General features: G+C 36.5%; 1 protein-coding gene across 20 annotated transcripts in view; it reads left to right on the top strand.

The window, feature by feature from the left end:
- The window catches only part of TANK (TRAF family member associated NFKB activator), an 87,788-nt gene that overhangs the window by 31,951 nt on the left and 42,250 nt on the right, over positions 1-13,587 (top strand). For 10 of the 20 annotated variants that reach the window (XM_073807647.1, XM_033860096.2, XM_019922912.3 and 7 more), the window contains one exon: positions 1,656-1,803. In XM_073807647.1, the coding sequence (XP_073663748.1) occupies positions 1,705-1,803 (99 nt within the window). In that variant the 5' untranslated portion in view covers positions 1,656-1,704. Of the gene's footprint in view, positions 1-1,445; positions 1,592-1,655; positions 1,804-12,458; positions 12,667-13,587 lie in introns of those variants that run through there. The other 10 variants (XM_073807655.1, XM_073807649.1, XM_073807656.1 and 7 more) reach the window with 7 other exon arrangements.

The raw sequence follows: 13,587 nt of genomic DNA, 5'->3' as shown, positions 1-13,587 counted from the left end.
ATGTTCACACAGATATGTATACACAAATTGTAGCTTTATTCAAAATAACCAAAAAGTGGAAACAACCCAAATGTCCATTAACTGAGAAATGAATAAACAAAATGTAGTATATTCATAAAATGAAATATTATTCAGACATAAAAAGCAATGAAGTACTGTCACATGCTACAACATGGATAAAGGTTGGAAATTTTATGCTACATGAAAAAAGCCAGAGACAAAGGCCATGTATTTTATGACTCCAAACGTCCAAAGTAGGCAAATCCATGGAGTCAGAAAGTAGATTAGTGGTTGTCAGGGGATAGAGAGGAGATGTGAATTGGGACTAACTGCTAATAGGTACAGGCTTTCTTTCTGAGGTGATAAAAATGTTCTGTGATTAGATATTGGTGATGGTTACACAACATTGTGAATATACTGAAAACCACAAAAGTGTATACTTTAGAATGGTGAGTTTATGTTATATGAACATCTTAATGTAAAATACTGAAAGTTTTTTAAAGCATGTATACCTGACAATAAAATAAAGGTGTTATAAAAGGTTAGAGACGGTTATGAAGGATTTCTAATCATAAGGGAGTGAAATAATTTGGTACCCCCAAAATCCCCTATGACTGATAGAGAACTTTGTCTACTCTGGCTTTCAGAGGATTAAGAGAAAGGCTCTGTGGTGTGGTTTTTACAGCTTGACAGGAAGAATCAGTCATTAGATGACCCTCTGCTCAGAGTCAGGGAATGTCGTTAGAGATGTTATGCAAGTTGAGATGATAAAAATAAATTACCTCCACTGAGTAAATCACCTGTAGTTCAGAAATAGCAAAAAAGTTGGCAAACTAATAGAGCATAGGGGTAGGACTGATGGGATGTGATTTTTCTTTTTTAATGTAGAGTCCAACGGCAGCTCTCCCTAGATTTTGTGCTAAAATAAGAGCATTTTCACACATTTTAATTGCTCTGTGATAACAACAGTGTGAACTCCATCCACAAACATTTATCTACTTAATTTTGCTCTAATTTCAGTGTAGCAAGCATTTACCTTGTAAGTGGGAATAACTGTCCATTTAGTAAAAAGAAATCCGTTCTCACATTGCTAATCCTGTTGTGCATTTCTGTAATAAAGAGTAATAACAAATGGCCTTTTATATTTTTCCATTTTTAGCTTGCATTTCTAGAATACCATGTGCAAAGTAGGATCTTTATGAACTGGAACCCTAATTGCTCCTTAAACATTAGTAAAAAATATTTAAAAATTGTAGAAGTTAAGGTTTCACAATATATCTGATCAGGATTTTACATGAGGCTTTTTTGCGTTTATAAAACTTGATAGTACTTGGTGCTATAATGTTCATGATAAACCATATAGAACTGTCTTTGAGGTACTTTTTTTTTTTTTTTTCGGTACGCGGGCCTCTCACTGTTGTGGCCTCTCCCTTTGTGGAGCACAGGCTCTGGACACGCAGGCTCAGCGGCCATGGCTCACGGGCCCAGCCGCTCTGCGGCATGTGGGATCTTCCCAGACCGGGGCACGAACCTGTGTCCCCTGCATCGGCAGGCGGACTCTCAACCACTGCTCCACCAGGGAAGCCCTGAGGTACATTTTTAAAGTGAGATTTATATAACTTAATAGCTATCTAAATTTTTCAATTATTTTCCAGACCTGTCATTTACTCCATCATTTATAGTGATGCTACAGGACAGAGAGGAATGGATAAAAACATTGGCGAGCAACTCAATAAAGCTTATGAAGCCTTTCGACAGGCATGCATGGATAGAGATTCAGCAGTAAAAGAACTACAGCAAAAGGTATGTGGTTTTGGTTTTGAAAGTTATTTACCCTGGTAAATGGAATTTGAGTCTTGTGCAATGGAAAATATTATATTGTTAGAAAGTGCCTTGAAGAACTAAAACACAGTGATATATTAATGGATGAAATTTGAGATTTTTATTTGTTATCTTTTTTAAAAACATTGTGACCTGTGGGAAGAATTCATTTTAAGGTGATTGTATTGAGGAAAGATAAGAATGTTATCTTCCATAAATAATTTTTAAATAAAATGACAAACTGAAAGTCAGAAGTATTATTATCTCAGCTAGTTTTATTTTTTTGTGTTTTTTTTGTTTTTTTTTTTTCGATACGCGGGCCTCTGACTGTTGTGGCCTCTCCCGTTGTGGAGCACAGGCTCCGGACGCGCAGGCTCAGCAGCCATGGCACACGGGCCCAGCCGCTCCATGGCATGTGGGATCTTCCCGGACCAGGGCACGAACTCGTGTCCCCTGCATCGGCAGGCCGACTCTCAACCACTGCGCCACCAGGGAAGCCCTTTTTGTGTTTTTTTTTTACATGGTTATTTGGCTGGTGCGAGGACTGTACAAATCTTAAAATATCCTGGAACTAAATTTGTTATTAATTTATAATAGTCTTCCATTCTTTAAATGTAACAGTTAAAAATCAACTATTTCAGTGAAATCTTTAGTGACTTACCAGAATGTTCAGCTTTTTAAAATTACTCCTGTACACATAAAACTTCTGTTTAGTGCTTTCAGTTTCAAAAGAAAGTAAATTGGAAGAAAGGTATACCCAGGCAAAAATTACTTGGTCTGGTAGTTACCAGGCACATGTCTGTTATTTGTCCATTATAAGGTTTTCACTGGTCTACAGCAAAATGAGAATAATGTAATGAACTTCTTACAATGCTGAATTTATTCTGTTTAAAACTCTGTCCTTTATTCTGATATTGTTTCCATGTTTCTGTACTGTCAGAATAAAGAGCAAAATTTTATTAACATATATATTCATTGAATGATGATCATAGAGTTTTTTGTTTGCTTGTTTAATATCATTACTTAGTGTTTTGGGGGTCCCCAATGCCACCCACACATTCTGCGATTCTCTAGAAGGACTCACAGGACTTAGTATACTGTCATACTCAGAGCTAAGGTTTATTACAGAGACATTGTAAAGATACACAGCCAGATCACTAATGGAAAAAGACATCAGGTGGAGTCTAGAGGAATCTGTGTGCAGGCTTCCTACGCTCTTTGCCTCCTGTGAGAGGTCACACAGAGTGCACTGTCTCCAGCTTCAAAAATTCACTCAACACACTTGCAGTGTTTTGGCATGGGGAACTCCATTTGAGACTCAAGAGCTTGGGTTTTTTTTAAGGGCTGGTTACATAGGCACCCTCTGTCAACCAAAATTTCAGATTCTCAGAAGGAAAGTAGTTATTCACCATAAATCTCATGGTACAGTCTAAGTAGGCTGGCACAGCATTTAGAATCTTATCACTTAAACGTTTTCAAAAATCAAGTTCCCAGATGCTGTGAAGGGCCAGCCTTGCAAATAGGCCTTTCGGAAGATAAACAGCCTAAGGCCTGCTATGTTAAATTATTCCTGCACGGGCAGTTGAAAGTGGAGGATCTTATGTTGGTTCCCTCAATTAAAAAAAAAAATTTACTAGCCTGTGGAATTCTGAAGTCTAAGAAATATGCTAGCCATGCGGTTCTTAGTTTCTTCCATAAATATAGGAACTACACAATTCCCTTCCTCCTTTCCATTTGATACATCTACTATAAAACTAGCTGTTATACATACTTCACTGCATTCCTCAGAAATTATCATTATTCTTTGTGATTCTCCTTTTGATTTACTAAAGAATACTCACAGTTATATAGGTAAACTTAATGGGCTAGATGTCTTCATTAGGGGTGCACAAGAGAAACAGAGATGGGATAATGACAGGCACTTTCTCAATTTTTTTTTTTTTTTTTGCGGTACGCGGGCCTCTCACTGTTGTGGCCTCTCCCGTTGCGGAGCACAGGCTCCGGACGCGCAGGCTCAGCAGCCATGGCTCACAGACCCAGCCGCTCCGCGGCATGTGGGATCTTCCCAGACCGGGGCAAGAACCCGTGTTACCTTCATCAGCAGGCAGACTCTCAACCACTGCGCCACCAGGGAAGCCCTTTCTCAATTATTGAAATGAAGTTTGGATTTCTTTTCCTTTCCAGTTTATGTATAAGGCATAATCACTTTTTAAAAAACAAAACAAAAACTCCCAGCTTTTATTCTTCTTATTTTCCCATTAGGTTCATTAAGAAACTTCAGCAATACTGTACTTGCTCTAGGAAAGTTAGGAAACACAGAATTAGGGAAAAGGAATATTGAGATATTCTTGGGTTAAGGCAGACACAGGGATTTCTCTGTCTCCTCTTCTTTCTGCACTGGCCAGTGGTAAGCAATTGAAAACTTTTGTAATTTAATCTCTTATCTGCCATGGAAGAAACTTTCACTCACAGCAGCAATTATCTTAAAGAGGGGAAAGGGAAATATTTTTTTACATTTCTCAAGAACAGGGGAAGAAAAAATATATACTATATATTCTTATATGTTAAACTCTAAATATTTTGATTTATTTAAGAAACATTATTGAGTGTCTGCTGTGTACTGGGTCCTTAATGAGGTTCTAAGAATACTGAAATAAAATATAGTTTATGTCCTTAAGGAACTTTCAATAAGTAAAAAAGGAAGATCAAGTTATTACCATAGCATATACTAAGTGCTACAGTAGAGATCTGTACAGGATAATATGTGAGCACAGAGAAGAGGCATCTATCTCAGTCTGGAAGGATCAGGTCATAAGCCCACTACTAAGCCCAACCCTTTAGCTAAGATTAGGAGGAGTTGGGTAAATTAGGGAAGACGGATCCTGCAAGCAGAGAGAGAATATTATATAATAAAATCTTGGAAGTGAGGAATGTATGGTATGTTTTATGTACCATAAGGTGATCCTATGGCTCCAGAAGGAACTATAGGGCAGTATAGGAAAAGAAGCTGTGAAGGTAGATTAGAGCCCTATCTCTATGATTATGATTATGTAGTTTGTACGTATTCTTATTCATTCAAAATTTATTGAAGGATTTAATATATGCTTTAGAAGGGTCTTCCTGACAGTGGGATAGGGGATAAATAGGATAGAGAATTCACTCAACAAACATACATTGATGCTAAGCAATGGTCTAAGATCCAGGAATATAAAAATAAGTGGCAAATCAAGTTGCATTTTAATATATATATATATATATTTCTATTAATATACGTATATTAAATACATATGTACATATGCTTCAATTTACAAAAGAAAGAATGAATGCAATCATTTCAAGCGATCAAAATGAGGACTTAAATTAAGCATTGGGAATAAATTTGGGAATAAATCTAAGATTTATTTAGGAGATAGAATGAAAAGCAGGTGGCATATGAATGTAGGCCACTTCTGAGGGTGATGGCATAGATTCTAAGATGATACCCATGCATCTGGAAGAGAAGACTGGATTAATAGTGGTGCTGATGAACTGAAACCAAGAATGGAGAAGAAGGTTCAGATTTAAGGGGTTGGGAAATAAGATGTATAATTAGGTTTTAGTTATTAGGTTTGGTTACCTATGGGACATGCAGGTGAAAATGTCCAATGGATGGTTGCAAATATGGACCTAAAAGCCTAGGTAGAGTTCTGAATTGGAGTTTCTAGATATAGGTTGTAGAACAACAGATTTCATCATAGCCTTGAATGTTTATAACATTTCTGAGTTATATGTATGGGGTGAAGGAATATATGAAGGACAGGAGGGTAAGAGGGAGAAAATAAGGAAAACCAGTTGGTTGCTGGAGATTCAGAAATAGGTTAAGGAATTTACTACGAACAGAGGAGAAACACCCATTCCTCTAAGAATTGGAGGGAACAAGAGAGAGAAATAGCTGCAAGTGAAAATAAGTTTGCAGATAAGGGGTGGAGGTGGCAGGAAGTTAAAAGGGTTATCATGAATCACTTATATCTGGAATCCAAAAAAAGTCAAACCTGTAAAAAACAGAGAGTAAAATGGTGGTTACTAAGGAATTGGAGGGGGGCAGATAAGACTGACGGTGTTTAAATTTGTAACAAGTAGTAAAGCTAGAGATCCAATGTACGGTATGACAAATATAGATAATAATATTGTACTATAATTATTTAATGTGATAAATATGACTACAACAATCCTATTACAATATATAAATGTATCAAAGTAACACACTGTACACCTTAAACTTACAAAATGTTACATGTCAAATTCATTCAATTTAAAAAAATCAAATAAAAAATAGTAGGGTTATCATATGAGAGTCCACTTTTTTCCTGTGAAATACAAGATAAGGTCATCTACTGAGTGAAATGATTTTAGAATATTCTGAAAGTGGTAATAAAGACTTGAAAGCTTCAGTTAAGAAAAGAAAGAAGAAAAATTTTGCATCCAGCCTTCACCATGAATTTTTGGTGGTGTCAATCCATGTTTGCTGGTTATTTTTTCATCAAGTTTCTTGATATAGAAGTAGAACAAGTGGGTGGCCAAATCCAGGATTAAGAGATTGTAGAGTTAAGAGTAGAAGAATTTCTGGTTAGGTGGCCAGAAAGTGCATACTAAAGCAATTGAAATTATGTGCTTTGCGATATAAGCTAAAATCAGAAAGAAGCTAATCTAGGAGGAATCTAACAGACTAAGAACAAAAAGAGGGTTTATGGCTGAAGTGTTCATGAAGTGAGAGAACAGATATAGAGGGAGTAGAAGAATGTGAGAGTTCAAAGGATAGGTTATTGTCAATGAGTAAATATTGATGTTTAGGATCTTCTGTCTTCATAATGAGTCATAAAAGTGGGTAGCTGGAATGAGATTGAGGAATTCAAGAAACTCTAAGACTAGAGCAATTCTCCTAGAATGGTGGTAGTTTTAGGAGCATTTAGAGAGACTGTTGTGAAAGGAAGAGCAAAAATTCTTGAATGTGAGGAAATGACTAGTATCTTGGAAGATAACTGTTTTGAGGAGAGACTGGTATAATTGAATGCCTTGTGAATGGTCTTTTGCTTAAGTTTAAATGAGTAATGGCCCAGAAGTGGCAGTAATGAAGCAAGATCATACTTATCTTTTTGTTCTCCCACATCTAACTCCATCACCCAACCCCTGTGGTTTGATATGACACTAGACAGCTTCATATGAGGGGGTTACAGAGGCATCTGTATCCTCAAGAGACAACATAATCATTCCCATTTTAATGTGAGATGCCAGGCTTGCTGAAATGCACATTCTTAACCACTGGACCACCAGGGAAGTAACATGGCCCTTTCAAAAGAACAAAATAAATTTCCAGAAACAGCTCCTGAAGAAAACATGCATCAGACTTAATAGACAAAGACTTTAAAATAACTGTTGTAAATATGCTCAAAGAGCTAAATGAAGCCAGACTCAAAGAACTAAAGGAAATCGGGAAAGCAATAATATGAACAAAATAAAAATTTTACTAGAGGGGTTCAAGAATACACTTGAACAGGCAGAGTACATAATCAGTGAACTTAAAGACAGGTCATTTGAAAAAATGGAGCCTGAGGTACAAAAAGAAAAATGAAAGAAAAGTTAACAGAACCTAAGGGACTTATAGGACACTATCAAGTGCAGCAATATATGCATCAAGGGAGAAGGAGAAGAGAGAAATTCTTTTGAAGAAATAGATTATTTGAATAAATAATAAAACTTCTCAAGTTTGAGGAATAACATGGATATACAAATCCAGGAAGCTCAACACACTTCATGTAGGATAAATCCAAGAGTCGTACATCAAGACAAATTATAATCAAACTGTTGAAACACAAAGGTAGAATCTGGAAAGCAGCAGGAGGAAAGTGACTCATCATGTACAAGGGAGCCCCAATTAGGCTGTCAGTGGATTTCTCAGCAAAAACCTTGCAGACCAGAAGACAATGGGATGATGTATTTAAAGTATTGAAGAAAAAAAACTGTTAACCAAGAATTTTATATCTGGCAAAACTGTCCTTCAGAAATGAGGGAGAAATTAAAATATTCCCAGACACACAAAAGTGGAAGGAGTTCATTACCCCTAGACCTGACTTACAAGAACTGCTAAGGAATGTCCAAGTTGAAGTGAAAGAGTGCTAGAGAGTAACTTGAAGCCAAGTAAAAATATAAAGTCCTCTGGGAAAGGTAAATACATAGACAAATATAAAAATCAGTATTATTATAATTTTGGTTTGTAACTCTGATTTTTATTTTCTACAGGATTTAAAAGACAAATGTATAAAAAATAATTTTAAGTCTATATTAATGGGTACACAGTATATAAAGGTAAAATTTGTGACATCAATAGCAAAGTGGGGGGCAGAGCTATAAAGGCATAAGGTTTTTGTATGCAGCTGAAGTTAAGTTGTTGTCGATTTGAGATAGATTGTCATAACTTCAGGATATTATATGTAATCTCAGTGATAACCACAAAGAAAATATAAAATATTCACAAAAGGAAAGGAGAAGAGAATCAAAGTGTGTCACTACAAAAAACCAACTAAATACAGAGGAAGGCAGTAGCAGAATAAATGAGGAACAAAATGCTATAAGACATACAAAAAATAAAGAACAAAATGACAAAAGTAAGTACTTCCCTATGGGTAATTACTTTAAGTATAAATGGTCCCACCCTACTCAAAAGACATTGATTAGCATAATGGATAAAAAAACTGGATTCCACTATGTGCTGTCTATAAGACTCACTTTAGATTTTAAAACATGCATAGATTGAAAATGAAAGGATGGGAAAAGACTCCGTGCAAATAGTAACCAAAAGAGAGCAAGTGTGGCTATACTAATATCAGACAAAGTAGACTTTATGTCAAAAATTGTTACAAAAAAAAGGAGGGACATTACATAGTGATAAAAGGACGGTATCAAGAAGATATGACAGTTATAAACATATATGCACTGAACATCAAAACTCAAAAATATACGAAGCAAACATTTATGGTATTTAAGGGAAGAAATAGATGACTCTACAGTAACAGTAGGCAGCTTCAATATCTCACTTTCAACACTTCCATTAATGGATAGAACAACCAGACAAAGATGATCAATAAGGAAATAGAAGACTTGAGCAACATCATGGACCAATTGGAAATAGCAGACATATACAGAATAGTCCACCCAGCAGTAGCAGAATTCACATGTTTTTCAAGTTTACATGAAACATTCTCTAAGACCATATTTTAAGCCATTAAAAAGGCACCATAAATTTAAAAAGATTGAAATCATACAAAGTGTCTTTTCTAATCACAGTGGAATGAAACTAGAAATCAATGGCAGAAGGAAAACTAAGAAATTCACAAGTATGTGGAAATTAAATAACACATTCTTAAATAACCAATGGGTCAGAAAAAAAATCATAAGGGAAATTAGAAAATATCTTGGAGACAAATGAAAATGAAAGCACAACATACCAAAACTTATGGGATGCAGTGAAAGCGTGCTGAAAGGGTGAAGAAAGATCACAAATCGGTAACCTAACTTTACACCTTAAGAAATTAAAAAAAGAACAAAATAAACCCAGAGCTACCAGAAAGAAGGAAATAGTGAAGATTAGAGCAATGATAAACAAAATAGAGACTAGAAACTAATAAAGCCAATGAAACCAAGAATTGGTTCTTCTAAAAGATCAACAAACTTGACAAATCTTTAGCCAAATTGATTAAGAAAAAGAAGACTCAAATAACTAAAATCAGAAATGAAAGAGGGGACAATACTACCAAATTGGATAACCTAGATAACATCGACAAATTCCTAGAAACACACAACCTACCAAGACTGGAACATGGAGAAATAGAAAATCTGAATAGACCTATATCTAGTAAAGAGGTTGAAACAGTAACCAAAAATTTACAACAAAGAAAGCCCAGAACTTAATGTCTTCCCTGGTGATTTCTACCAAACATTCAAAGAAGAATTAACACCAGTCCTTCCCACACTCTTCCAAAATATTGATCAAGATGGAACACTTTCCTAACTCAGTTCTATGAAGCCAGCAACCCTAATCCCAAAGCCAGACAAAGGCACTACAAGAAAACTACAGGCTGATATGTCTTATGAATATTAATACAAAAATCCTCAACAAAATACTAGCAAACGAAATTCAACAGCATTTTAAAAGGATTATACACTTTGACCAAGTGCGATTTATTCCTGCAGTGCAAGGATGGTCAAGTCAATCAGTGTAATCAAAATTAGTCAATGTGGGCTTCCCTGGTGGCACAGTGGTTGAGAGTCCTCCTGCCGATGCAGGGGACATGGGTTCGTGCCCCGGCCCGGGAGGATCCCACGTGCTGTGGAGTGGCTGGGCCCGTGAGCCATGGCTGCTGAGCCTGTACGTCCAGAGCCTGTGCTCCACAACGGGAGAGGCCACAGCAGTGAGAGGCCCGCGTGCCGCAAAAAAAAAAAAAAAAAAACAGTCAGGGTAATACACCACTTTAACAGAATGAAGAGGGGGACAAAAACCACAGGATCATCTCAATTGATGCAGAAGAGTTGATAAAATAACACCTTTTTTTTTAATAAAAGCGCTCAACAAACTAGGACTAGAAGGAAATTATTGCAACATAATAAAGGCCATATACGAAAAACCCACAGCTAACATAATACTCCATGGCAAAAGACTGAAAGCTTTTTCTCTGAGATCAGGAACAAGACAAGGATGTCCACTTTCACTACTTCTATTCAACATAGCACTGTAAGTCCTACCCAAAGTAATTAGGCAAGAAAAGCAATATCCAAATTGGAAAGGGAGAAGAAAAATTATTTCCATTTGTTTCCAGATTACTTGATCCTGTGTGTAGAAAACCCGAAAGATTCCATCAAATAAACTATTAGAACTAATAAACAAATTCAGCAAAGTTGTAGGGTACAAAGTCAACACTCAGAAATCATTAACATTAAACAAACTGAAAAGGAAATTAAGAAAATTCAATTTACAATAGTATCAAAATGAATAATATACTTAACAATAAATTTAACCAAGTAGGCGACAGACTTACACACTGAAAACTACAAAATGTTGCTGAAAGAAATTAAAAGAATAGGGAGTTCCCTGGTGGCTTAGTGGTTAGGATTCCAGGCTTTCACTGCCGTGGCCCAGTTCAATCCCTGGTCGGGGAACTGAGATCCTGCAAGCTGCACAGAGCAGCCAGAAGAAAAAAAAATTAAAAGAAGAAACATATGGGGGAAAGTCTGTGTTCTTGGGTTGGACCCTTACCTTTCACCATATACAGATTAACTTAAACCTGATCAAAGACCTAAATGCGAGAGCTACTATAAAACTCTTAGAAGAAATCATAGAGGGAGAGCTTCATGACATTGGGTTTGGCAATGACTTCTTAGATATGACACCAAAAACACAGACAATAAAAGAAAAATTAGGTAAGTTGGACTTATCAAAATTAAAACTTTTGTGCATCAAAGGACGCTATCAACAGAGTGAAAGGCAACCCAAGGAATGAGCGAAGATAATTGCAAATCATTTATCTGATAAAGGATTGATATTTAGAATATATAAAGAGCTCCTACTCTCAACAACAAAAAACAACTTGATAAAAAAATAGGGAAAGGACTTGAATAGACATTCTCCAAAGAAGTTACACAAATGACCAATAAGCACATGAAAAGATGCTCGACATCATTAGGGAAATGCAAGTTAAAACCACAGTAAGACACCACTTTGTACCCATTGGGATGGCTATTACAGAAAATTAAATTAAGGGGCTTCCCTGGTGGCGCAGTGGTTGAGAGTCCGCCTGCCGATGCAGGGGACACGGGTTTGTGCCCCGGTCCGGGAGGATCCCGCGTGCCGCGGAGCGGCTGGGCCCGTGAGTCATGGCCGCTGGGCCTGTGTGTCCGGAACCTGTGCTCCGCAACGGGAGAGGCCACAACAGTGAGAGGCCCGCATACCGCAAAAAAAAAAAAAAAAAAAAAAAAATCAGTGTTGGTGAGGATGTGGGGAAATTAGAACTCTTGTACATTGCTGATGGGAATGTAAAATAGTGTATCCACTGTGGAAAATAAATGATGTTTCTTCAAAACAAAACATAGGATTACCATATAATCTAGCAATTCCACTTCTGGGTACATACCCAAATGAACTGAAAGCAGGGATTCAAAGAGGTATTTGTATGCCCTTGTTCATAGCAGCCTTATTTAGTGGCCAAAAGGTGGAAGCAACCCAAGTGCCCCTCAATGGATGAATAGATAAACAAAACGTGGTATATACATACAATGGATAGACTAGTTGGATTCAGAGAGACAGAAAGTAGTAGGGTGGTTCCTAGAGGCTGGGGGAAAGGAGTGGGGAATTAGTGTTTCAAAGGACAGATTTTCAGTTGGGGAAGATGAAAAAGTTCTGGAGGTGGATGGTGGTGATGGTTGCACAACAATGTAAGTGTACTTAATGCCGCAGAACTGTACACTTAAAAATGGTTAAAATAGCAAATTTTATGTTACATGTATTTTACCACAACTTTCAAAAAATCTATTACCAAAAAACAAAAATCAGTGTAGCCTAGATTCTCCTGCTATCTATGTTTTATTGCTGTTCACCTGTCATTCATCAGTTTGTACAGACTCGCCTGCCTTTTACCACTTAGCTGTCCATACTCCAAGTCAGTTCTTCTCACAGCATTTCTTCTAGTTCACTGCAGTTTAAGACTCAGAAGCTCCTCTTTGAAAAGTCAGTGTGCTACATCCATTTAAGAACATTCTGTCAAGCAAAGACATCTGAGCATTCCAAATCAATAAAGGAGACAAAGACAAATAAGGCAGGTAAGTGATTTTTTTAAAATACTATTGGCCAAAATTACAAAAGCAGCACATGCTTATTGAAAAAAATGCAAATAATCCAAGATACACAGAATATAAAGTGATGGTCCTCTCCCTCACTTCCCAGAGGTAATCATTGTTAGTAATATATGTATATCCTTCCAAAATATGTGAATCATGTTTTTTCAAAAATGGAGTTATGCTAATTTGAAAAAGGTTTTAAATTTTTTTAAATATCTTTATCTTCACCATCATCATCACTAAGATTTATTGAGGCTTACGTTTGCCAAAGTGCTTCACAGTCATCTGATTTAATCATTTTACAGCTCTTATGAGGAAGAATTATCTTTCATATGAGGAAACTGAAGTACAAAAAGGGTGAAAAAACTTGCCCACAACCACATCACTAATAAGTAGTAGAACTATGATTTGAAAAAAAAAATTGCTTGACCACAGATTTCATGTCTATGACTTCTTTGCCTAAAATCATCCATAGTCTTTCAAGTTCACACATACAGAACTACCTCATTCCATCTAATAACTGATCATCTCTCTTGTACTACCTCTTACTTAAAGCACTATTTTTCTTTAACATTTCAGATACCATATTTGATTTTTCTCATTCCTTTTTGGGTTGCATTTCCTCATTCTTCTCTGTAGGTTTATTCTCTACTACCAGGTCACTAAACATTAGACTTATTCAAGGCCTTCTTTGCATCTTACTTTATATTCTTGTATGAGCTATTTCATCTTCTCCTATGGCTTCAAATACCTATGACAGTTACTCTTAAATTTATCTCCCTACTCCAGATTTACTCTCTGAGCTCTAGACTCATATATCTTTTTTTTTTTTTTTTTTTTTTTTTGGTACGCGGGCCTCTCACCGTTGTGGCCTCTCCCGTTGCGGAGCACAGGCTCCGGACG

Source organism: Tursiops truncatus, chromosome 7 (assembly GCF_011762595.2).
Source record: "Tursiops truncatus isolate mTurTru1 chromosome 7, mTurTru1.mat.Y, whole genome shotgun sequence".
NCBI classification, from domain to species: Eukaryota; Metazoa; Chordata; class Mammalia; order Artiodactyla; family Delphinidae; genus Tursiops; species Tursiops truncatus.
This window is presented reverse-complemented; position numbering and strand designations above follow the sequence as displayed.